Raw genomic sequence first — 27,049 nt, 5'->3', positions numbered from 1 at the left:
TTAGACCTGGACCTGGATCTAACCTTATGATTGAAGCCAAAACTTAAGACAAAAAAAAAATAAAAAAATAAAAAAAAAACAAAGCATGAATGCTTGAACTAAATCACTAAATCACGATATCATGTAAAACATTCCCAGCTCAATTTTGAACCTCGATCTAAAATCTGAAAATAAGACCTAATTCAAATAATTTTATTTATATATTTTTTAATTGACTGTGTCTCTGAGGAGAATGAGATAAAAAGAAGAGTCTGAGCATCTATTAGTGGTAAAACTAACTTACTGTTTAAAAAAAAAAATAAATCTGCTGCTGTGAAACATGTACACATCTATGTATACGTAACAAACTATTTTGTGTACACCTAAATCACAACAAAGATTTTCATGAGTCTCCACTGAAATGGTCAAATTGCATTAATGAATTTTCAATTCTCAAGCTTGAATTGTGACAAAAAAAAAAAAAAAAAAAAGCAATTATTTAAGTTCTATCGTCCATGTCAGTCTATATATTTTATTACTCTCTAATCAAATCTTATCTCCTAACTCCCCCATGAAACAACTTTAACACATGTAACAAACAACATGTAACACATATCCAGACTGTTATAGCAACAGAAGATCTGCAGTTGAAAAAGATTTCCCAACTTTTGAATTTATGTGTGTTCCATGTATAGCATGAGCCAGAAAATGCAGATACAGATCTATGCTGATCAGGACATACACGTACATTAAAAAGGAATGCAGAGAAAGAGTTGTGCCTCCAGTATACATTAAATGTAAAGTAAATCTGTGATAAAATAATAAAAAATGCCCTTTATTGCAGCTTTTCTTTTTAAATCATTTTTCCTTGTAACTACCAATTGTTCTAGTCTTACAAATAAGCATTGAAACATTTCCTTTTCATGAATGAAGTTCTGTCCAGCCTGCAAGCAGGGACGTCATCTCAAGAAAATGCACAGAAGTGCAGGGAAGATCAGGGACTGCAAAGGAAAACAGAGCTTAAAAAAGGACAGCTTTGTTTACTTGACCAAAATAGAGAAGGTAGCAGAACTGTTCTTTTTTTTTTTTTTTTCTTTTTCTTTTTTTTTTTTAGTTTTGGAAGGAAATTTACTAGAAAAAAAAAAAAATCTTTGTTTTGCTAAAGATCACAAAACCAGCTTCAGATACTTCTAAAAGATGTTTTTGTAAAGCTTTTTGATTACTAACAGTTATACTGACTCATAAGAGCAACGTTGCAATACATACTAAGGTAACCTCACTGCTGGTACAATGATTTTCACCAATGATGTGCTTTTTCCTTAAAGGAAGGCGGAGTTACAAGTTAGTGTCAGGGCCATAAATAAGAGGGTCCTATGTCAGGGAAATTAGAAGTCAGTTAACATAACCGTATACTGAGACTGAGCATTAGAGGGCTTTTCTAAACCAACGCTGTTGAAACTGAACAGTGAAGTAATCAGATAGTTATTAGGAAGTTTAGATATAAAATCAACAGTAAGAAAGCATTTTCTCTTGGCTGACCGATTAGCCGTGCTTAAGGCAGCATGAATCCTGTACTTAGTACCTTGTTGTTTTCAGTGCTTCTGCTGCTGACCCACAGAATTCAGGAGCTGGTGGAGGCGTGCAGCTGTGCCCCTGCTCACCCGCAGCAGCTCATCTGCGATTCTGCTTTAGGTGAGTCACAACTACTATATGCTTCTAAGTTTGATGGTAGGAAATCAAAGGAAGCTAGTCCAACTGCTGCATTTTTTTTTTTTTAATTGTTCTTATTTTATTTTTTGTACTGCTGTAGGGGAATATTTTAACCAGTTGGCTTAGTCTGCAGTTAGGATTTTAAAACAAAATGATTGCAGACATCCCCTTTAAAAATATGGCTATGGGGGAAAAAATGTGGTAGTAACTGTTCTGGTTTTTTGTTTGTTTGTTTTTTCAAGAATATTTTGTGGTTACAAATTGTTGAAATTAATATATTATTTAGTCTTTTTTTTTCCTTCTTAGTAAAAACAACTTGTGTATTAGCTCCTAACTTAGAGTAAGCAGGGAATAATACTTCTAAATGTCTACTGTTCACAGTATCTATAATAGACTATTCTATCTAAATATGCATATTATGCATATAGATGTTATGGCACTCTGGAAAAACAAAAGAAAATAAACAAAAATAAAAGTCCGTGATGACAACATCTTGAAACACTCGATCTTTGTTCTGCTATACTACAATATCTTATTTTGCTGTTGTTGTTGTTGCTTTCCAAAAAGTACTTGAGGACAAAACTGATATGCCCTTTATTTTATGCAGATAAGCTGTCTACAGGACTTCTGCATAAATACGACTCTCCAGTCTTTAGGACAGTTTTATTTCATGATATTCAATCAACACCATGGTTGTCAAATGACTTATAGAAAGAAACTAAAGATCTCAAAATTAGACTGCATGGGGATAAGAAAATGTGACATTTTGCAGTCTTTTGATTTCATTAGCTCAAGCTGAGGCTGGTTAGCTTCCATCTAGTGTGAACAGTAAATGTAGAACATGAGTTTCCAAAGTGTCACAAAATTAGCATCTCTATGGGGCAGGCAATACCTTCTGCATACTGATTAATTGCTTTTATATCCTGACAGAAAATCTTTGTAGCCATGACAAACTCTAAGCTCTATTTGTGGCCATCAGTTAAACTGTTTTTTAATCTGGTTGTGTTAAGCAATCTTTTTCATTAAATTACCTACACCAGGCGTTACAAACTTGGAGTGCAGGTGTGAAAGAAAATAGAAGTTATACTTCCAGGAGCTTAACTATGTATGTATACATTTAACAGCATTAATCTGCTGCATTCCTAGATTTAATGAAGTAACAATTTTCAAGAAACTTATTTAGAGATTTATCTAAATAAACAATTTTACAGTACAGAGGAAATACTCATTACAAGCTATACTCTTTAGGGAAACCATTCTGGCCATTCATATTAAGGCAAATTCCCATAGAAACATTTTTAAAAGGGTAGGTATATGCTACTTTTAATATATGTTTAAATAAAACATAATGTACCTTACATTTATGTAAAATACAACTACATTATATTTGGACTTGGTGCTCAGGCTCTGACTCACACAGACGCTCCTGTTTAAGTAAATTGCACCTTTCACCTAAGGTATGTTTACATCTTGAATCCCTTTGTTCATTATTTATCATTTTAAAATAGCATTTATATACATTCTAATATGATAGAGAGGTACTGATATTCATTCACAGAAATATGTGTACATATACCTTTAGATATGCATATATATACATTTGCTTATATGTACATACTGCTCTAAGCCTTCATGGATGAATTAATTGCTTTATTCTGGACACAATGCCTCACATAAGCAGAGCAAAATGACTTTAAAGGAGCTGGAGAACACCAGTGGAGTGTTTGCCCTGTGTAAGAGAAACCTCTGCAAACCACTTTGGCAAAGGCAGCTCCTCCATCCCTGATGCCAGGGCTGGGACTGTCCTGGGGAGCACAAGACTGGAGTCCTGCCACACAGCACAATCCCCACAGGAATTAGGGCTATGCCTCTGCAATGCTGCTTCCTTTGAAGCAAAGCAGGTCTGAAGCCACACCTGTATCTTTCATGCTACTTGGCTCTTAAGAGGGGATGCGTAAACTGGGCCATGCTATTAAGTGTCCCGTGTAGTAGATTACTTCAGACTTATATACATATACAAATATACATACTTTTTAAGATACAAGAAGATTAAAGCTCAAACTGAAGATGTGTACCTTAATTTCAACATATTCATATTTAGAAAATATTGATAAACAAAGAGGCCAGCTCTTCAGCTACCAAAATCCATAGTAGTTAAATGCTAATCCAGTTTTTTACTAAGACTAAATAACTGCAAAAGGTTGAATAGTTCATACATCTCTGTACTCACAAACACGTTCAAGTATACCCTTGCAGAATAAAAATCCATCACATTTTATTAAAACCAAGAAACCATGCCATGCCTCTAAGTTCCATGTTAAGTAAAACGTGAGATAGTCTCAGTCTTGCTCATAGCCATTATATGTACTTCAGTTACTGCATTATTTCTCAGTTTTGCTATCTATCTGTAAGTTTTCAAATTTCCTTTAGGATCACTTGGGATTTAGACGGAGTGAAAACGGAGGTGGAAGAGGTTGAATCTATAGACATTACTTCAGCCAGTAGAATGTGTAACGCCACTCAGGAACCTTAGCATTTATGTAAGATACACAAGAAAAAAAACATAATCAAAGAAATTAAGTCTAGGACAAGCTCTTCTCACTTTCACATCTGTTATCTGATTATTACTGTGCTATTTTTTCTTTTCTTGACAGGAGGCTTTTGTGCTTTTACATTGTTCATAAATACTCAACAGCTACCACACAACCTAAGAAAGCCTGTTATTTCTGTCAAGTTTCTTACAGACCTAGAGCAAGAGAGTGTTTCTGGTCTTGACAAGGTGGTAGCTAAAACAAAAACAACAGATGAGTGAAGAGCATTGCATGTGTGACATGGCTGTATGCCACAGGAAGAACAGTAATGATGAGGTAGTAGATATGATAGGAAATAATGACTATTATGTTGGTTCTGCCATTTATGTGACCTTGGGTTTATTAATTTTCCTGCTTAGCTTAGCTTTAAAAAGGTGTGATTTTTGTACAGATTTGGGTAGCTCTCATGAACTTCTCAGTAGTTTTAATTTTCAGTTCAAAGAGAAGTAAATCCTCATCAGTATGAAGTGCCTAGCACCATGAAGATATGCTCCTTTTAGTAGAAAATAGATACATTTCTTTTGTGTTCTTCTAAATGGTGCTGAAATCCTATATATATATATATATATATATATGTATATATAATATATATATATAATATAATGTGCAGAATGCCTTCAAACCTCAGTGAACACCTATACTTGTCAAAAGGATTTCCATCTGAAATGGAGATGGGAGCTTTATTAAACAGCAGTTCCATGTACTGCATAGTGATTGCAGGTGCTGAGTATCCACACCAAAGAATCCAGGAGGCTTTCTCTGTATGGAAATGAAACATGATGAGGATGTGCTGTTTTAACCATTCCAATTCAGTAGTGAGGCACCCCAGTTTCAAGACGATAGAAGTTTCCTCTAAATTTTTTTTAGAAAAACCATGGATAAAACTGAGTTTATCAGATGGTCAAGATGACATATTTTGCTTTTGCCGCTGACTTCAGTCACTCTTGGACTCAATTCCAAACCAGTGTTCACATCAAATTATATAGCCAGCAGAGAAATTGTATACATTGAGAGGAATAACTATTTTCTAAAGTCTATTACTTTTAATTCAAGCTGTTTTTCCTTTTTTTAGGCAAAAGCAAGGTTTTTTGGACAATAGGACTAACATGTAAATACTTTGCATTTCTAAGATAAGTTACACTAGTACCCTATTTTAAAGTAGACATCTTTCTGATTTCAATTCCTACATTTGTTGCTTTTTCTTAAAAATTAAAACAATCTTCTTACTGTATATTGGGTATGGGATTGGAATAGAAATGACTAACAGATCTTAAGTACAAATAAATACATAAAATAGCTTCTGAGAATTGTATAGCTTTAGAGAGGAGCGGCACATCTCAAAACACAATGGAAACTTTACAGCTGAAGCTTGGCAGTCTTTTCAGCCTGTTAAAATCTCATATGATCACCAAGATCATTTGGCATATCTTTACAATGCCTGATATATTAAATTTTAATCATGTTTAAAAATAACTATAAAATGTTTATTTAAATATACCAGAATTAATTTTTCAGTTCCTCTGGTATAATATGAAACTCAATAATATAGAAATAGCATACTGTAATATTAAAGTGTTCATGGCTCAGCGCCCCACAATTTTGTCTCACTGCAATATAACTTTTAGCTTTGTACTGGAGTAGATTAATTTGTTAGAGTGGGAAGTAACTTTGTTTGATGGGGAGAATCAGGTTTGGAAAGGGTACTATAAATGTTGACAGTACCCCTTCCAAGTTAAGGGGAAAAAAGGTACAAAGCAAAATTGAAGTAGACTTTATATTTTATTCATACTGTATTATGTTATATGCATCCACTATATTCTTAATCTTATAGAGCCTATTTGCTCTGAGTAGTGTGACCAAGCAGTGGTCACACCGTGATTAAGTGGCTATGTAATTTTTGTTTATGACTAGTGTCATACAAAAAGTAATAACTGTATCATGTAACAAAAGACCATTAAAGACAGGGATGCAATAGAGTTCCATAAAAATCCCAACTGTTGAAACCATTGCTGGAGGAAAATGGGCAACATAGCCTTGCTGCATGACCATGGCTGGATCCTGGCATCTCAGTGACAGACATGGGCTTCACACAGATTGCATCATGGAATTGCCTAAAGACTTTTAGATTTCTGTATAGCATGGAAAATAATATAGTACTTGTAATATGACTTGCATTTATATTATTTTCCTGCCAAATGGAGGCAGACTTTACTCTGCTTCATAAAGATGTCCTGCTATTAGAGTAGAAATCAGTGACATTAATGCATAGGTACATGTATGTTTCTAGAGTAACTTGTCATTAACAGGAAAGGATTATGCAGCTACCATTTCTCAGGGATCTCAAGCCAAAATGAAGGCTGAATTTCTATTCCAGGAACTGTGAATTCAATTACAGAAATAACATGCAGGATTTTTTTCTATTCTAGTTCTCCCTTCCTCCCTGAGAAAATGCACATAAAAACAACAGGAAAAGTACAGCACCTGAACATGTTTCTTGCAAGAAGTATTAGGTAAAAGAACCAAAAGCTAACTGAATATTTTGTAGTATAACTAAATCTCAGTATTATGGTAGTTCACTGATTTAGAAGTAACTCAGAAATACTATCTCACTGCTGAATGTTATAAATGCAAGATAAGATAATTCAGCAACTGTGTTACTTTTAAATAAAAGCATGCGTTATAGGGGTAAGAATCTAACACCCATGATTTCAAAAACATGCTGCATACAGTGTGGAAAACAAAATGCAAGCTTAGGAACAAAGATTAAATAATATAAAAGAGAACAGGAAAGACTGCCAAACTCTTAATCCTATTAATCTACCAAGTTTAATCCCTAACTTTCTCATTAAAAAGTATTTCAACAATACCGTGTTTCTTCCGCATGGAAGAAGAGGTATGCTGCTATGAATGGAAATCTACAATAACATTATGTATGTTGTTCTACAGACTTCAGAGTATAAAGAAAGTGTTATTCTTCAGCTGAAATTAGGCAGATGTTGATTACTAGTCAAATGATGTGGTATTTGAGGCTTGTGAAGTAGAGAGAAATATTTCTGGTAACATGAGTAGCAGCTGTAAAAACAGTGCAGAAAAATAAAACTGACCTTGAACAACATTAGGAAATCATGCTATTTTTAATGTAATATTTAGTTAAAAGAATACCGCACATCTGTTTAAAAAAATCACCTCTTCCATTTGAAAGTTTATAAAAACTAGATTTAAAAACCTCTCATAAATTTAATGTATTCTTCTAATAACAATAAGAGACTGAAAAATCTGGTTTAACAAGGCAGCCAAACTAAATTGACTCTTCCCTTCAACACAAGGAATTTTTGCATCCCAAGCCAAAAACAGAGCCTCACAAAATCCTGACCTACCAGAAAGTCCTAATGTGCTTGAAAAAGATAGGCCTCCTACAGTTTGAAAACCTCACATGGAAGTGTATTTCAGATGCAGACAAACACAACTATTAATAAACCACAAAAGAATAATCAAGGTCTGCAAATCATGTATGTTAAAAAAAGGTTGATAAACAGTATAAATTGACATCCATATGAAAGAGCAATAAAACAATCTTTCATACCTGCTTTATAGAATTCAGAATTTTGTTGGTTTGTTTTTTTCCAAGTAGATGAGTCTTGGAATGTAGTAATATTTTTTTTGAATAAAAAACACCATGAAAAACAACCAATTATATCTTATAAATCATAATTCATCATCTAAAGAAGAAAGTGCTGCACTGCTGCCCTTTGTAACCAAATCATTTGCACAATGGCGATATCAATTGATTAGAATAACTCATAGGGATTAACATATGAAACCTTTACAAATGCATTTGTGATGTTTTCCTTCAGTGGGTAAAGTGTATGTTTCTGCAACATATTTTTCTCCTTATTGTCTATTTTTATGCTAATAGACTTGGATTTGGCCCGATGCTTGTGTTTCAAGTTAGTCTTTCCTTTTAAAAAACTCCCTTGAGTTCTTTCAGACTGAGTGATAACACTACAGTTTCAGAACTTGTTTTTAAAGTTACAGATAAGACTGTTATGTCACCACACTTACCTTCTCATGCAGCTGGAAACATCATCAAGACTAGGCAATGCTCTTTCAGATGTTGCTTTCCATAAAAAAAAAATATCTGCTATAGTTATATTCTTCCAGATATGTGGATAGAGATCCAAAGCCTTTCTGTCCAAACAGTCCACCAAGTTCCACTCTTTTTTTTGTGATGTTCAAAATGTGTGGTTTCACTGGTTACTTTGCCATTGATTTAGTTATTTTACAGATGGCTATGAACATTTATTCATGGAATATCAGAAAACTGAGATACAAAGCAGGAAAACACTGTCTTCCCCTTCTAACTAGCATACACATTTTGAACTACAGATTATTTGGCCTTCATTCTAGGAATTGTGCAGAAAGAGTGAATATTAACAATGTAGACTTATGTTTAAGAAATCCATCCCTCAAACACAGAGGGAAAGATTTTTTTCAGATTCACTCAGTATTGGACCAGTTTTGCTGCTGCATCACTATTTATCTCTAGAGCTGAACTAATAAACCAGCTTCAGACATCTGAGCTATGTTACAGTTTGGAAATGAAAGTGCTGCTTACTACTCTGTCTTGTTGAAATCTAAACTGATAGATAGACCAAATGTTTAGCAGTGTTTGTTTGTTTGTTTTCCCCAACTTTTTAAAGATCGTTCAAGAGCATCTTGCTTGGATCTCAAAAGACAACAGAAAGTATAGATGTTTACTGCTAGATTTCCAATCTCAAAAGAATGAGTGATCTTAGTATCTCAGCAGATATCCTGAGGTAACTTTCTATCTCTCTAATGAAGTCTGGAACAATTAAATCTTGCACAATAATTCAGAAATCAAAGGTGCAGAAGAATGGTTCCAATCTCCTTTACGTTCTAAGTCGTTTTGGCTTATGATTCTTGGAAGATATACCATATGGCTGTGACAATATTAGACATCATCGGATTTGTTAGATTTATTTTCCAAGTGGCTATTGTTATATCTCATTGCCAAATTGGCATTATAATCAATAATTTGGTAGCTTTACTGTGGGAATCTTGAAGTCATCTTGATGTCCCATGAACACTGCATGAATCATTTTGATAAAAGGATCAGTCTTCACTCTGTACCTAGGGTCAAATTCCATTCACTCCAACCCGAGACATAGACTCTTCAGCACAGGAAGAAAAAAAAAAAAAATGAATACTATGAAAATATTTTGCAAACGTGATAATAGTGTGTGTGTGGGTTTTTTTTGTTTGTTTTTGTTTTGTTGTTGTTGTTTTTTTTTTGTTTTTTTTTAAGGGATATTCAGAGGTATTTGTACAACTATGACAGAAGTGGTATAGCTCATTGGAAGCGCTTGACATAGAGGAAATTATGGCAAGTGTAAACCGTGGAATATATATATTAAAAAGAAATCAGAAAAACACAGTGAAATAGATATATTTTACATTTAAAAGACAGAACCTCATCCACAGGATTGACAGATTCCTTAAAGAAACTCAAAAATAGCATATGAACAGAAGATGAAGAAGTTTCAGTGTTCTAGTAAATTTGTAACTACCAGAGATCAGAAATTTAAGTTAATTTGCAAACGTGCAAGGTGCCTTTGAATTTATTGCAAATAGACTTAAGGATTCACGTGCCTCAAAGATAAATAAAAAAATAAAGGAAGTGATAAAACATGGAGTAGTTTTTGATAATCGAGTACAGGCTTCTTTGCATATAGTACAGGCCATCTCAACTAAAAATATGTGAAATGAAGTCAGTAACAGTAGAGCCTTTCTTGGACCTATAGGAGAAATAAATGAAGAAAATTATAAATGAGAACTGGATAAAAATAATGGCATTTTTATGAGATTGTATTTGCAACATTATATTGATCATATACATGTATGTATTGATATAATCATTACTTTGATTCATTAAAAAGTAGCAGACATGATCCCTGCTCCAAGTAATGTTTATAATACAGTCTTCCACAACTTCTTACCATATCAATGGATACATACATTCTGTTATTATATGAGTATGTGAATGCTCAAGTGCCTCTATACAGATGCATGTACAGATGCATCTACTGAATTTAATGATTGAGAAAGCATTACTGCTTTCTTGTGGAAACTACACATGCAAATTGAATACCGAATCTAAGGAAATAAAAATCTTAAATCTCCTTAAAATTATTTATATATCTCTAAAATAATCTGCTTTAAAAATAAGAGTATCTGCAAAACTGTGTGTTAGATATTTAGTTACTTATTTTAAAATATGTTAACATCAATAACCTTTGTCTTCTTCCAAATGAAATGCCTTCTTTTGTCAGTATTAGGAATGCCTGCGAGTTTAAAACAAAGTTATGATGCTCCTTATGTATTGATAATACTTAATTTTTTTTTCTTTTTATATGTATTTAGATAAATTACAATCTTTTCTATATAAAGATATATGAATACTTAAGGAAGTTCACTTGCCTTCTTCAATGGTGAAACTCAAAGCTTTACAATAAGAAAATGTGGCAAGTCTATTATATAACTGAACAGTTCTGCATGTTTAGTTAAGAATATAGCAGAGTTGCATTAAGAAAGTGGGAATGTTGTACAGATGAGAATTTGCTTTGAAGTGTGAAGTAAGACTTCTACAACATCTTGTATAAACTATCTTTTCTATCCAAGCATATATTGTATTGTTTTAAAGTGGGTTCATTCATTTTCATCTGTTGTGACAAATTCTGTGCAGATTTCCTCTTCCTTTTTGCGGTTAAGATTATTCTCCTTGCCTTCTGAGTCTCTCCTCTGTGCAAGAGAGGTTAAGCAATATCAAATGCCTAGTTTCCAATGTAAAGAATAAATGTAATTGTTTTTGTCATGTCTATGTACTCATGGAACCCAACTATTCAAAACAGTGTTCTTGAATTCCTCTGGCAGCTCTGATAGCTTTACTTGCCAGTATTCTTTAAACCAAAGTTTGTAGGATTGGACCAAAATATACTGGGTATAATATCAATGGCACCTGGACACAGAGAAGGTAAATTAAAAATTGTGTCTATGCCCTGGATTTGGACTTCATGGCATTTATCTTGGACTCCTAAGATCGTTTAGCTCTAACTTGAGTTCAGGTGACTATGGTAGATGAAGCCAGTTCTACTCACAGTCTTTTAGTTAGCTTGCATTTAAATTCTTGGACAGTTAAAGATTCATGTCTGATTTAAACTGGAAGCAAATCTGACTAGTGATTGTGTATGCTGGCCAGACTACTCTGCACATAGAAATTCTACCTGGAGCAGCTCTTTAGCTATAAGAAGGAACAAATTACTGCCCCTTCTCTGATCTCGAGCTTCTTCTCCTGTTCAATCTCTTACATTTATTCTGCCGAATTAATTTACCCACCCCCAAAACAGAAGACAAGCACTGTTGAAAATCTCATTACCAGATTTGCCTGTGTTCTTCTACAGAATATGAAGTATTTAAGCACTTACATACTACAAAGAGGGGGGTGATCCTGGACTGTGATGATTACACATAAAGAAAGAGTGACAGGGTTTTATTAAAACTTTTTTTTTGTTCTTAATTCTATAGGTAAACACCCCAAAGAGAAACCTATGTTTTGGCTGCACATGTTTGTTGACAACTCTTGGCTTACAGAATCACAGAATCATCTAGGTTGGAAGAGACCTCCAAGCTCATCTAGTCCAACCTCTGTCCTAACACTAACCAGTCCTCCACTAAACCATATCCCTAAGCTCTACATCTAAATGTCTTTTAAAGACCTCCAGGGATAGGCTGCCCACTTCCCTGGGCAGCCCATTCCAATGCCCTTTCCCTTTTGGTAAAGAAGTTTTCCTAACATCCCACGTAAACCTTCCCTGGCACAACTTTAGCCCATTCCCCCTCATCCTGTCACCAGGTATGTGGGTGAATAGACCAGATTAGCTCTTGCTCTAATATAATCTGTGGCACTACCAACACTGTACTGCAACCTCTAGTTATCATCGGGATTATGTCATTGATCAGTTAATGCATCAGTTCTGGAAGTTTCCCCTATGATACCACACAATAAACAAAGGCATATAAAACAAAGAAAGCCTTCTACAGTTAAGAATATACACTCCTAATTTAAATTAAAAACAGGCATATCTTTATCAGATACTGTAAATTTGTATTAGCACCTATAAGAATTGCTACCAGGTAAACTGATTTATCATGAATTTCTATTTTGATACACCCAAACAGGCAGATAACCCCATTTCACGATGGTGGTTACAAAAAGAGTTTTACTAATGTTTCATGAAAAACCCTTATCCTTCCATCCTCTGTAATGAGGAATGGAAACCTCAGAAAGGAGGAAAAAGTGTACTCCTGGGTAATACAAACATACAACAGAAAAAGCCATTTTGCATAGCAAACCTATATGATCTCATTTCAGTTGTTTCCTGGTTTATTCTGCAATTATTTTAGATCTCTGGACCTGGGAACTTAACATTTACAGTTGCAAACAAATTATGTGGACTCTGTATTCCTGACTGTTTGTTTGATGAATGTTTTCAGTATGTGTATAAATCTATCTGGTACAGACACTGTAATATTCCAACCATATTTTTAGCAAGTTGTATTTTAAACTACTACACCTCAAAGAGGTAAAAAGTTTAAGTTCTGGGTATAGATACAATAGAATAGACTAGTTGAGTTGGAAAGGACCTTCAAAGATTATCTAGTTCAACTACAAAATTTTAACTAATATTGTAGTAGAAGGGTGAGCAGAAACAGATGCATTATTTTATATGCGAATGTTCTCATTTGGGTGAAAGGACATTTTAACATATAAGGGTTCATTTGAATGTAAGGCCTTTCAAATTTATGTACTCCACATATATTGTGTGTCTATAGTTATGTTTATAGAAAATGCAAACTGCTATGTAATTTCAGGAAAAAACAAAACAACAACAAAACCACAACAAAACCTTCTGTTTTCTCTTTCTGCACTTTCAAATGCTTTCTTCTGTCTGTTCCCATATGTATCTGGGATGCCATCCTCAACCCATCCACAGAACAATACATTCATTGAGATACCTCTCCCTGTGCCACTTTTTCGTTGTCCCTGCAAGGCAACAAATATAACAGCCTTACAAGAATACATGAGCAATAGAATCTGGCAATAGCTTGACTGAAGTGTCAGACGTTAAAGAGACAGGTAGAAATAATTGCTCAAAAGACTGAGGCGCTGTTTCTAAAATTTGCAAGTGGACTTACAAGAACATGAATGGAGATAAATCCAGGGGCAATATGGTTTCCTCTGCATCCAGAATCACACTTTGTTGATGACCTCAGAATCCATTACAAGCCAAAAGGACAGGATTTAACTCTTCTTTATACAAAAATCAGTTGAGGCATCCCAGCCTAGAAATTTTTGTCCTTCTACTCGTTAACTTACCTAATCGCTGAAGGACTAGATTGCGTTAACTGGAGTTTTGAATATATGAATTGTGGGCATTTAATCAGTTTATTACTGATAGCATGAAAATTCCAGCGCAGCTAATATTTAATATTCATCCATCATGACAATGATCTGTAACTCTTTAAATTCTAAGAAACAAATAAAACGTTCAGCACTAGTTAGAACAGTCTTTACTATCTCAGGCACAAGAGCATTCTTAGTGTTGCAGTCTTAGCTTACCAGCACTTCTAATCAATAAAATAATTTAGTTTGGGAGGGACCTGTAGAGGTTGTCTAGTCCATTCTGTTCAAAGCAGGTTCAATTGAATCAAACTGCTTGTGGCCTTGTCCAGTTGAATTTGGAGTACCTCTAAGGATGGTGAGTTTACAGTCTCGCAGGGCAACATGTTCCGGTGATTGATTACCTTCTGCTACATCACGCCTTAAGACCCTCAACCTCTAAAATACCTTACATTTGCAATCCTGCAGTCTGACTTCCATCTGCACTTTCATCTAAGCTGCTGTGGCATTTTCCCATTCTCATGCTGTCATTCTTGGCTAATGCTATAATTCTTTAGGCCTTCCACTTACAAACCCTGCTACTCTTGGTTTGACAGCTTCTTATGGAAGGCACTGTCATGAGCAAAAGACTCACACTTTTTTCTTACCCTTTATATTGTACAATTTAGCTTAGAAAATAACAGTGAATAACAAAGTAAGTAACAGTCATTCACAGAAGTATTATACAATAATATGCATGCACAAAGCTTAAACTAGTTGGTGTGTAACACCTGCCCCGATCAATGCAGGGTTCAGTTAGTGCTATTATTATATCACTATCATTAATAGTATCAAGCAGGAAGGAGTATAATCAGGTCCTGATGAAAACCATATGTTTACTAAGGGAAAAATATTACAGGAGGGACCTCTGTGCCTGGAGAGGACATTCATATCAGAAACATTTGTCTTACTTCCCCTTCTTGGCAGACCACAGGGGACTGTTACTTTTCTTCTCTCTCACTTTTCTTTCTTTCCACCCCTCTACACCCATTTCTCTCCTTTTGTTTACCTTCAAAATTAACTTTTGTTGTAGGTGACAATATAGGCCATCAGCAATGAGTATTTGTGTATGTCAGCTTAACTCAACAACCCTTCCTGCAACTCATTTTTTACCTTACTACCAAGTCACATTTTTTCTAGTTGCAACTTGTGTCAGTTGTTTCTTGTCCTATCGCATCTGAGAAGGGTACAGCTACATATTCTCTCATTAAGTGACTCTTCTTATCATTAAAGAAAGTATGTTCACTGCTATTTCAATTGGCTTTATAAATGTGTTTTTTATCAGAAGAAAAGTACTTCACAGACTTTTAGAAATCATATCTCAGAAATAAAAATACTGAACCCAATCTAAATAAAACAACTCAATACGTGTCTCTGTTTCTCATGTTACTGTGATCTTAACACAACTTTGTTCAGGAATTTCATCTTGAGTGTTTTTAGAGTCCAATCAGCTGACAAAAGAGATTTTCGAAGCTTCAGGCATCTGCTTCCCTATCTGTCCATCTTTATGCAGTTCAAAATTACTTAATTCAGGAAAGAAGGATTAAAAATATTCTTAACGGATATCTAATAACAAATGCACAGTAACCAAGTTGGTTTATATCTAATTATAAATGTGCAATAACCAAGCTGATATACTATATAGAACATTGTCCTTCTTATACTGCAACATTCTATGACACTACTAATAAAAGCAGTGATTGCTCAGAGGGGCAGCAACCTGACACTATGGACACAGCATATTAGTGGGAGCCAATAACTGCTACAACTGTATGATTTTTATTCTAAGGTTCTAATTGACCCCCCTTATGTAGCTTTGATCACATTAACTCTTATTTCAGATACCTGATACCACTTTCAGCTGCAAAGTAGGGATAAAGATTTGTATTTTTTACAAGTACCATGAGTTACAAAACATGACTGCAGAAATGCTACATCCTACTACTGAAATATAAGAGCGAATGTCTTTTGAAATATGTCATAGATTTTAAATGCGGAACAAATTTGAGGCAGACTGAATTATTGACATTAGAATATAAGAGCTATGCATATGTATTTTATATATGCAAATTCCTCACAAAGAATGAATAACTGTCTGATAGATAAATGGCATTATTACCCTAAACAACCGGAGGCTCTTCTCAGCCAAATAGAGAAGCAAATCCAACAATAATATAGTTGATATCACTTCTTGAAAGAAAGTGCAGACTAGGAGAAATCCTAAGTTATAACCACCCTCTGAACCACAAGTGAGGAGGAGATGGCTAGGCCCAAGAATGCTAAATCAGGAAATGCTTGTGGTTAAAAACAGAAGCAACCACATGAATCAGAGGCTTTAGGAGACAGCTAGACGAATGATTGAAAAAAAAAAATTCAAAGTACAGAAAAAAAAAGTAAAAAAATAAGACTTGAAAGGCACATAAAGATATACATACATTTGAATCTGATTTCAGGAGAACAGAAAAAGTAAAACCCCAATAACTAAAGATTTAGACATCTTTTAACAATAAAACTTTCTTGTCATTAAAAATAAATAAATCTTAGTTTGGTATTCCTCCACCATCTGGAAGCTTTCTCTTAAACAAACAAGTAAGTGAAATACACACAATATAAAAATAGTTTTCATTTTTTTCTACATGCCCACAAAAAGATCTCGTAATGACAAAACCCAAAATATTATCCTTTCTGCCTTATGTAATTCCATGGAGACTCTTTGAGCTATTACAGATTATCTGTAATGTTCCTGTCAGACCATAATGAACAGAATTTAATAAAAATATGAAAACTAGCAATATTTCAATATTAAATACAGTAGGAAAAGTAGTTTTAATTATTCTACATAGGTTTGCATTGAGTACACAGGAAAATATTTCCTGCATATAAAACACATTATGGTACAAAGAAAATTATGGAGCTAGCTCCTAACTGTTGTCTCGCCCCATCTACATTGAATCAACTCTTTTGTGAGAATACTTTTCCTTAGGAAGAAATGCTGCAAAGGAAAACAAAACATGATTCTAGTTTGACCTTTCCAGTAGTATAGTACAAACAATCCACAACACTTTTTATCTGGAATTAGATCAAAGCACCTAAGAAGTACTGTTAATTTGTGGGAACATTACACATCTGCAGATGATTAAAGAGATGCTGCTACTTACCATTTGAAAAGAGGAATTTGCTCTTCATACTTAAAAGAACTCTTTTCTTTCAATCCAACACATAAGTCTAAAATGCTTTAAGAGTTTGAATGGCTTGGGAGAAGGGAGCACTGTGCCAAAAGATGGAGGACTCAAGCTTTGAAGCTGCAGATACCTGCATCATGTTGATTATGACATCTAGGTTGCTCTGCTAATAAGAGAGGAAATGAGAATTGCCCATTCTTATATGAGACTAACCTCCATTTGGCTGTAAGAAAAATTACAGTTTGAGTTTCTTATTGTTTTTATTTGATGGTTGGAGGTTAATGTATTGCATACATATTTTGGGGGGAGGGGAGGAAGAAGCAGGATTTTTATGCCAAAAAAATAATAATAATAATAAAGCTGCTTCAGCTTGAAGGTAACAAAAAGTATGAGGATTTCATTATAAGAATAGTCAAATCCTGGAACAGGGGCTCAGGGAGGCAGTGAACTGCTTCCATGCTGAGAAATAATTTCTAGTCGCTGTCATATCTGCAAAAAGTGGCATACCTATGACAGAGAGAATGAATCCAACCGTTCCCTTTAAAAATGTGGATGTCCTTGGACAGATCTCTCTCTGCACAATTATGAATTGGATTTACAGTTGAAGTGAGATTGGACTGTTGACTACTAAGGCCCTTGCCGTTATCCCTCCATGGAGATACAGATTGTTCTGACAAGTAGGATGTCTGCAGAGAAGCTGCAATAGCAGCCATCCAGAACCAAGCAAAAATTGGACTCCATACTGTTTCTGGGAGGTGTAGAAGTACATCGAGAAATTCTGGCCTCAATGTAACATGCTATATTCTTAGAATGCCGTTATTCTCTGCGACAAATACTGCTGGTATATTTTAAACAATATACATGAGAGATGCCTAAAACAAACACAGACAGGAGAAAAAATCATTTCCTCCATCACAAAATTTCTTACTTTCCTTGCTTAAAGGATAGGAAATAAATGGAATGTGTCAAGAGAGGGAGTAATTCATTTATACAGGTTAACACAACTAAGGACACTAATAAAATGCCAAAATATATGGTCTTAGGAAAGTGAGTGAAAGTATGCTTGTCTTCTTATTTTGTGAGTAAAATTGATGCATTAATCTTGCCTAGCCTGGTCTTTCTGAGTGTCAATTTCAAGTCTATTTAACTGATAAACTGATAAACTGATAAATGTCTTCAATGGGAGTTTCCTTTTCTCTTGCTGCCTGATCATAGTGTTTTATCAAAAGTTATGGTATGCAGGTCTTTCAAAGATTTTGAAGGACTACTTTAGCAAAACTCAGTGGTAACTTATTTCAAATGTCCATAATCATAGCAGCCATAACCATAATTAGCATGAACCTCAACAGTTAGCCTTGCTCTAATTTAGTTATGGATATTTTAACTCAAGGGTAGCACTAAGGATTTTGAAAATTTGGATGTAAATGTCAGGAAATATGTAAGCAATAGAACATACCTCTGTCAAAAATAAGTACTTGTATCATAGGTAGCCCATTTGTTATTTTCTGCTCTTAACACACTCTAATGACAAGCCTTAAAATCTAGTTCTAAAAAAAAAAAAGCTAAAATCTATCAAAAAAGAAAAAATTAAGATAAATGTAATTTTAGCTATTGCTTGTAAAATCAGGTGTATGTCTATTTACATTTTTTTTTTTCCTTTATTACAGTGATTCGAGCAAAAATATCCAGTGAAAAGGTGGTTCCTGCCAGTGATGATCCTCTTGATACCCACAAAATGATCCGGTATGAAATCAAACAAATAAAGGTACATGGAATCACTCAGCTAATTTGAAGTTCAACAATAACCTCTGCATATAAATACAATTAAACCCCAAATGGTTTAAGCTGCAAAAGGATCCATCTGCCTCCAAGGTTAGAGTAGGTGAACAACACAGAATTAGAATAGAAGTATTAAAAAAGAAAAAAGGGGGGGGGGGAAAGGAGAAAAAAAGGAAAACTCATGAAGGTCAAAACAGCTACTTGCTAAATAAGTGTATTTTTATAATACTTTTGTTATTGACAATTGCTTTATTAAGATTGTATGAAAACAAGTCTATGGAAAGGTATTCACTATATTTACTTATTTTTTGTTTCTGGTGAGAACGTGATCACATATGTAGCATTACAGTGTTGCAACTCTGACTGGATGATACAAACTTTTTTTGAACAGAGGAAAGCATTTCTAGCTGAAATAGCAAGGATCATTCACAAGTGGACAGGAATATTTGCAGAAACAGGAGTCCTTCCCTGATATTCATGCAAACAAAAATCCAATTGTATGAATATAAGCTAGGAAAGCAAACACAAAGTGGGAGTACACAAAATAATAAAGTGATTCAGAATCTCACAAGATTTTTCCATTATTTGTTAAGTTCCAACAAGAAGATACATTCATTAATGTTCTTTAAGAAGATACTTCTTGGTACCATTGAAGTTACCATCAGTCTTTATCAGTCTTTCAATTATGTTAAAAGGTCATGACCTACCTGTTTCTGGAATACGTAAAGAGTATCTCTCAATTAAAACGATGTATTACAATGGTGTGTTTTCTGTTGCTGCTGTTGCTTTTTTGTTTGTTTTGTTTTGTTTTTCTCTTTCTTTCTTCTGTTTCCAGTTCTCCAGGTAGTCTCATCTCTAATTTTTCATGGAATATTTTGTATAACCCTTCCAACCTTAACCTTTCTGTGATTTACTTGGAACACTTCAGCAGATCACTGTGAATTGATATGTGCTTTCATAAAATAATAATTAAAAAAATCCAATTCCTCAGCTTGTACTAGTATATCAGTTCAAGTAAACTAGAATATCTCAAAATATTCACAAGCATAGTATTATACATGATGTCTGTTAAGGTTTTATAGCAATTTCAACATGCTAATTAAAGATAATTTAGCCTTGTTAAAATAAAAGCAAAAAACTCTACCATCTGCGATATTGTCTTCTTCAGCTATTAAGAATATTTCCAAATGTTTCTTCATAGAAATAATTGTATAAATACCAGTTCTCTTTCCCCCACTAGAACTTTAATTTTATGTTGCTACCCTGCAACTCTTAAGTGAGTAACTTTATAGAAACACAAATCTTATACTTCAGCACAGGAAAAGAAAAAAAAAAAAAAAAAAAAGAAGAAGAATGAGAAGTCTAGTTTGTGTGATTATTATTTCCAGCCTGTAAACCTGTTCTTCAATAATAGCACACTGAAATTTATTCAATCCATTCACATACTGTTGGAGCTGCTTTGGAATTTCTCCCAAAATTTCATAAGTGAAGACCTGGTCATCAGTAAAGTCATGCATCAGTAAGAGATCTTGATTTAACTCCACTGAGCTTCAGAAGGCAAGTCAGCTAGGACTGGACGTATCAGGGAGGTTTATTATCTAATAAAAGATGTTCTTTATCACACAACCATAGACTAAAGACAAGGGGGGTCACAATGGTCCCACTCTTCAAATTCCTACTTCTGTCTAGGACAGCTAAGAAGAAGGAGGAGCTGAGGCTTCCATCCTGGCACACTCAGGCTGCTCAGCTGAGTTGGGATCCAGCTCCTTGTTCACTGTCTAACAAGCACAATAAAATGATTTGGTTTTGAAATCTCTGCAATACAAAGTGGTTGAGCCAACAGGAGATTCTGTACACTTCAATTCTTTGGTGGTATGGCTAGAAAACTCAACGTGTCACTTAAAAATATAAATGTAGAGGCAACTTTGTCTGTACTTTGTATATCTTACAAGAACTGACAAAAAGTTACATAATCAGTTATGTTCTGAGCTTATAACTCAGTTGGCATACCAGTGAAAATTAAACAGGACCGGGTATACTGAAAAATTATCAAGAAATATTCACTTTTAAATAAACAAGTTTAACAGAAAAGCGTTATGGATAACACTGTAAAGTTTGCACTGAGCTACAAAAAGTAAAAAGAGTGAGGAATTTATAGAAGTTCATGCTTGTAAACATTTGATAAGTGGAAAGGAATAAACTAAAATAATGTAGATGTACACCATGGGCCACATTTGGCTACTTCAGTGGAGTGGGACTATTCAGAGACTGACGTAAGATTTTTTCTGAGAATCTGATTCAAGCTTAATTTGCAAGTGCTAATAACATCACAAGGATATCTTGTCAGCTGTCTTCAAAGTCTGACCTACATGGATCAGTGACACTGTGTATCGTTGCAGTTTCCTGAATAACTTAAAACTTTTCTGATCACAGCAATAACCTTATCACACTATTTCTTATCTTTTCTCTCAGATGATAACATTTGAAACAATCTAAACAGCATATGTCAAATATTAATACATATATATTTATTATAGAGTTCCTTTTCTTGATTGCTTACAAAATAATTTCTCATATTTGCCCGTAAATTCTCCTGACTCCTCCCTGTATTTTCCTTCAATAAATCCTACCAGAACATCAGATGTAAATGGATCATATCACAGTGTAGAATTGAGTCAAGACATCCTATTCTAACCCTTTACAGAAGACTCCACACTTCTAGGAGTTGAGTGAATACGACAGAGAAGATCAAATACGATTTACCAAATTAAAAAGAAGGTTAAAAATTTAAGAAATGGTCTAACCTATATCTATCTCAAAACCAGAGACTGATCAGATCTGGAATTTCACAAAACAATACAAACAAAAACCCCAAAAACCCGAACCTGATGAGGCCTGCAGGGAGCTCCTCATTTATTATATATTTTTATTAAACTAACACCAAACTGCAGCTCCAATGAAACTCAAAATGCACATTTCAATATTGACCAGACCTCCAGTATTAGTTGCTATGGACACATATATAAATATATACGTATATATTACTGTTGAATCAATTTGTGTTGTCCACATAATGCCACTTAAGTTAATTTCTATTAGGTGGTGAGTTATTCAAATAAAAATTGTGCTCTACTACACAGTATAGCACAATCAAAAGATTCTGAACATGAAGAGAACTCAATTTAGAGGATGCTTGCATAGTTTATGCAGTTACTTTGTACTAGACACAGCTGTCTAGCACACATACCGTGAATAACGTGGGTGCAAGTGTAGCAGAAGCTAGGGATTCCATTTCCTAAGATGGCAGGTATAAAAATGGCTTTCAATGGGAGTGAGGAAGGTCTGCCTGAAGCTTGTGTTAGCAATGAGACTGATACTGTGCAACATACCTGTCCTGCTCTTGCTTCCTCATCTGGCCAGCTTTTTGAGATCTTTTACATTTGGCTGACATACCAGACTACATTTATCCAATGAAATTAAATACATTGTCCATCAACATTATATACATTTTCTAATATTTTCACTGCTGTACAGGCTACAGTTGTGTTTTTGTTTGTTTGTTTGCTTTGGAGGATGTTTACTTCTACTAAGTATTTCAAGTTACCATCTAATAATTTTGGATGGGAAGACCAATAACAACACCTTTGACTTTTTTTTTTTTTTTAATTTTGTAAATTAAGGCTTAAAAAAAACCCTAACATGTTACTGTGTATTTTGAAGTGCCCTTTAATATTTAAATCTCCCAAGAGAACTTGGGTAATGTGAGCATATTTTCCAGAGACGCCAGCTGCTATTGGGAGAGTTTGCCCCTGGGAGCTGTGAAGCTTGCAATCGTCCACAGCTGTCAACACACAGCATGATGTAGCCAAACAGGGCCCCTGGAGTGCTGGGGTTTCAGTTATGTCATATTTGGTGATGACAAGCATTCTGAAGTTGATTAGCATCTTACGGTTCCCTCTCTGATTTGGATATAACTATATTTGTTATTAATCTTCTAATGGTTACTTTAAGCATTATTTTCAAAGTTGGAAATGCTAGTAAAGGAGCAGATAATCTGAGCACTGCATGGGCTTTGATTCTGAGCTTATTCACTTTGGTGCTGAAGGCCATAAATCCTAAATAGATCCCAGTTTCCAACAGTTACTTGAGAAGGTTGCATTAGGAAAATTATCAATTAGATATGGAAAAACAACATGTTTTAATGACAGAATATAAGAATAATGCTCCATTCCTTAACATGTTTCATGTTCTTGAAGTTATATACCATTACACTGATCAAGATAAGATTTCCCATGTAAACATGTAAAGAAAATTTTTTGCATCTTCAAAGATTCAACACTGCAGAACTTTGCTTAAAATGAATGGTGTGGGTTATTTCTTAAAGAAGTAGATGTGTGTAGACAAAGATGTCTGTAGAATATAATTTGAAGAGAAAGCTTTAAAGATCCATTAAAAATACTGAAAAAGTAGATTTCAAAACTATAACTAAATTTAAAAAGGACCTAATTTCCTTCTGAAAACAATGGACATTTCATATGATGTAGAGATGGGGTCTAATTGTTGGTATTTTCTCATCAAAGTTGAGACTTCAAGAGACATTTTTCAAGAGATGCCCCATGTATTTCCACTTGTTGCTTGCAACTGTTTTTTCATATTTGTTTTCCATTACTGACTTTTACTTTCTGATAATTTTCAGATGTTTAAAGGATTTGAAAAGCTCAAGGATGTCCAGTACGTCTATACTCCTTTTGATTCATCACTCTGTGGAGTGAAACTAGAAGCTAACAACAAAAAACAATATCTTTTGACAGGTAAGAGTCAAAAAAAACAATGTACCTATAAGAACAAAAGTAACTGCTCAATGTACAATTTGATTGACTTTGCAAAAATATGCTCTTGTAAAAATATATTTATGTACTGTCTAAATAATACAAACAGAATGAAATGTACAAATTGTGTTAAGCCGTAATTACATTGTAATATTGCATGCTTTCCATCCTTCACTGGAAGATCTTAAAACAGTTTCAGAGGAAGTCAAAGTCAGTAACTATATAGTTAGTAAATAAAAACTATGCCATTATTGTTCTTTTTAAACCAAACCTACTGATTTTCCCATGAATACAAACATGTTTAACAAGACAACACATACCTATGCATACGCAGATTTGGTGGTGTAAGTAACTACAGATTTTTCTATGGAGTCCTGTAACCTGGTTTAACATACTACCCAAATTTGCATCCATCCCTTCCTGGCAGTTTATCAGCATCTTGTGAGAAATATCCTTGCTAAATCTTTACCATTTATTCATCAGAATAGTTCTAACAGTTTTAATAACATCCATGGAAAAAAGTCTAAGACTAATTTGGTGCAATTAGTTAAAAACTTTGGACATCTTTTCAATTTATTTCAGCATTCAGAAAACTGTTTTCTTTGCTTGCCTTATTTTTTTCTTATTTTTTTCATGCTGTAGGCCAAATTTTAAATGATGGTAAAGTCTTCATCCATTTGTGCAACTACATTGAACCATGGGATGATTTATCCTTGTCTCAAAAGAAGAGTCTTAATCAGAGATATCAAATGGGCTGTGGCTGTAAAGTAAGTATAGCACAAAATACTCTTTATTAGTGGAGCCCACCTTACAGCCAATATAATTTTTCACTGTTGGAAACTGTACTCTTATATACCATATAATTTATATTTTCTTGAGAAACCACAAATATACTGAATTAATGTACTATTTCACATTTAGATTACTACCTGCTACATGGTGCCCTGCTCGATCACTGCACCAAATGAGTGCCTCTGGACAGACTGGCTGATAGAAAGAAAGCTATATGGGCACCAAGCCAAGCATTATGCCTGTATCAAAAGAAGTGATGGCACTTGCAGCTGGTACCGAGGTGGCCCTCCTCCAGAGAAAGAGTTTATTGATATCAGCGAACCTTAATGTGATGACTTCCTGAAAAGCCTTGGAGTATAATTCCATCAAACATTGCACGCTCACAGCTTTGAACTGCTATCACCTAATGTATCTGTTGCTTAGAAACAAAAACAAATTGTCCTGTACAGCTAAAGTATGAGTCTGTGGAATTGGCACTCAGGCAAGAAGAGGAACAAATCTCCTGGAGGTAGCTACTCTGTAAAGTTAAGCTTATACAGAGATGCTCATGCTGAGAATGCTTCTCTGTATTCTCTAAGGCATAACAACTTTTTTTTTTTTTTTTTTTTTTAACCAATATGAATGTACAAGAAAATAAGAATGGTCAGAATTTCATTCCCTATTTTTGTCAACCTACAAATTAAAAGAGCTTCATGTTTTATTCCAAACCTTTCTGATGAACTAAGGAATGTTTTATTATTTTTTTTCTGTATGAAAATCTTCTGATACAAAAGAATTATTGTACAGTGTATATGCAAAGTATTATAACAATTTGCTATAAAAGATTCAAAAATTTGTGTTTTTTTCCTTACCTGTCAAAACAAGTTAAACACTTTAGTGATTAAACCAATCTGTGCTCCATATTTTGTATGTTACTTATGTCACAGGTTTCTTTATTTACAGAGTCATAACTTTCATAGATAATTAAGTTATAACACAGCCTTGATAATCAAAATCCCCTTATCCAATTCAGTATTCCTGTGAACTAGCTATACCTTGCAGACCGTGAAGGCAGATGTTCTAATGCTTCAGCATTTTATAGAACCAACATAAATAATGACAAGAGAAAACTGTTTATATTTACAGAAATTTACATGACCATCATCACTGCAGCTGTAGTACTTGATATCACCTCTCTAAATGTGTGACTAGGTCATTTTACTTCAGGACTGTTAAAGCCTTGGCTTTAGAAGCTCATGTAAAAATATATGCAGTAGATATTTAATAACTTACAGTGCAAGTGATTCCTGAAAAGCTCTCAAATACTTGTTCATATTTAATAATACATTAAATTTGCCTTAATGACTTCTCATTCATGAATGCCCATTGACATCTGTCATGACAAATTTTTAAACTCTGACTTATCCTAGAGAAGTGTTACAACTTACCCTAATGAAGTGTTGCAACATAGTTTATCTTTTAGCTTCTTAGAGTCTAAACTTTTACAATTTGATTACCGTAGTTAATAGCTAATCTCACACATATTTAAGTTTACAAAAGTAACTCAATTCACAGTGGTAAAACTGAAGAAATTATTTTGGTAAATGCCAAAGTTTAGGTAGTTGACAAACTGCTTGTGCTCTAGAAATTGGATGAGAACCATCACACAGGTTATGGATCTGTAACAGCTGCCATTTCCAACCTATATTTTACTCTCTCTAACTTTCCCTATTGGATTTCTTTAACGTCATTCCAATTTTGCCTAAAGATTACTCTCATTTGTTCCTCATATAGGAATTTAGAACAATGGGCAGAGAAAAATATTTAGACAGTTCTGTTCTCATGTGGATAGATCAGATCCATTTGAAAGTTTAACACAAATACTGTGACATTTCTAGCCTATGGATTCATGAAGAGTTAGAGCTGTTATTGCCTGATGGCTCAAGGGTCCAGTTTTCCACATAGTGCCTTTAGTCTATTTGTCATTGAGAACTTTAAAAATCATCAAGACCTAAAATTGCGAAGAACATATTCATTTATTTAAGTGAATGGGCATTTCTAATTCTATTCAAATTCAGCATGTCCTATATAATTGTCTTACTAAGATATGTCATTGGATATAAAATGTATACTTGCAAAAGACTGTATAAACGATTTTTGTGACATACTCTGTTCTAGTGTTTCTGTTATTTTGGAAATTGCATTAATCCATATTTAAATGACAGACAATGGCAACTTTGAGAAGACAATTGTGAGAATGAATATTATTTACTTTTCTTGTGGCTAAATTAATACTTACAGAAAAGCAACAAAGTAAAAATCTATTTTGCTGGAGATTGTAAATGGTACTTACACAAGGGCTTTTATATTTTGTTTGACTGTAAAACTAAATAAATAGAAAAAAATGTTGAAACCCTATCATGTTTCACTTCACCCTACTGAAAAGATATTATCTAGCATTAACATAGAAGGAGTTAAACCTGAAGAACCATGCTGCATATATTCTGGAAAGCTGGAGAGTACTGACTGACACCACATTTTCCTGGGCAAGAACAGGGTTTCAAACTAGTCTTTATGATCTTTATAATCTCTTATGATTTTTTTTTTAATTATTATTTTTTTTTTTATTTTGCTTTGGCTTTCCAGGGAAACAGAATGCGGCATACTGTAATTATTACAAATCAACAAAGA

General features: G+C 34.1%; 2 protein-coding genes across 3 annotated transcripts in view; one reads left to right on the top strand and one right to left on the bottom strand.

The window, feature by feature from the left end:
• The window catches only part of SYN2 (synapsin II), a 180,722-nt gene that overhangs the window by 59,400 nt on the left and 94,273 nt on the right, over window positions 1-27,049 (bottom strand). The gene's annotated exons all lie outside the window — the stretch shown is intronic.
• On the top strand, window positions 1,120-26,776 carry TIMP4 (TIMP metallopeptidase inhibitor 4). The gene is made up of 5 exons (XM_082768172.1): window positions 1,120-1,671; window positions 18,647-18,744; window positions 23,455-23,569; window positions 24,230-24,354; window positions 24,509-26,776. The coding sequence occupies exons 1-5, from the start codon at window positions 1,542-1,544 to the stop codon at window positions 24,704-24,706; spliced, it is 666 nt and encodes a 221-aa protein (XP_082624298.1). The 5' UTR covers window positions 1,120-1,541; the 3' UTR covers window positions 24,707-26,776.

This window comes from Aythya marila (genome assembly GCF_965140915.1).
Source record: "Aythya marila genome assembly, chromosome: 10".
Taxonomy (NCBI): domain Eukaryota; kingdom Metazoa; phylum Chordata; class Aves; order Anseriformes; family Anatidae; genus Aythya; species Aythya marila.
This window is presented reverse-complemented; position numbering and strand designations above follow the sequence as displayed.

Bases quoted from the DNA above. Each gene is read 5' to 3' on its own strand.
- TIMP4 (XM_082768172.1), top strand. From the start codon at position 1,542: ATGAATCCTGTACTTAGTACCTTGTTGTTTTCAGTGCTTCTGCTGCTG. The intron at 1,672-18,646 runs GTGAGTCACAAC...CCTTTATTACAG, and splicing joins CATCTGCGATTCTGCTTTAG to TGATTCGAGCAAAAATATCC. The intron at 23,570-24,229 runs GTAAGAGTCAAA...TTCATGCTGTAG, and splicing joins AAAACAATATCTTTTGACAG to GCCAAATTTTAAATGATGGT.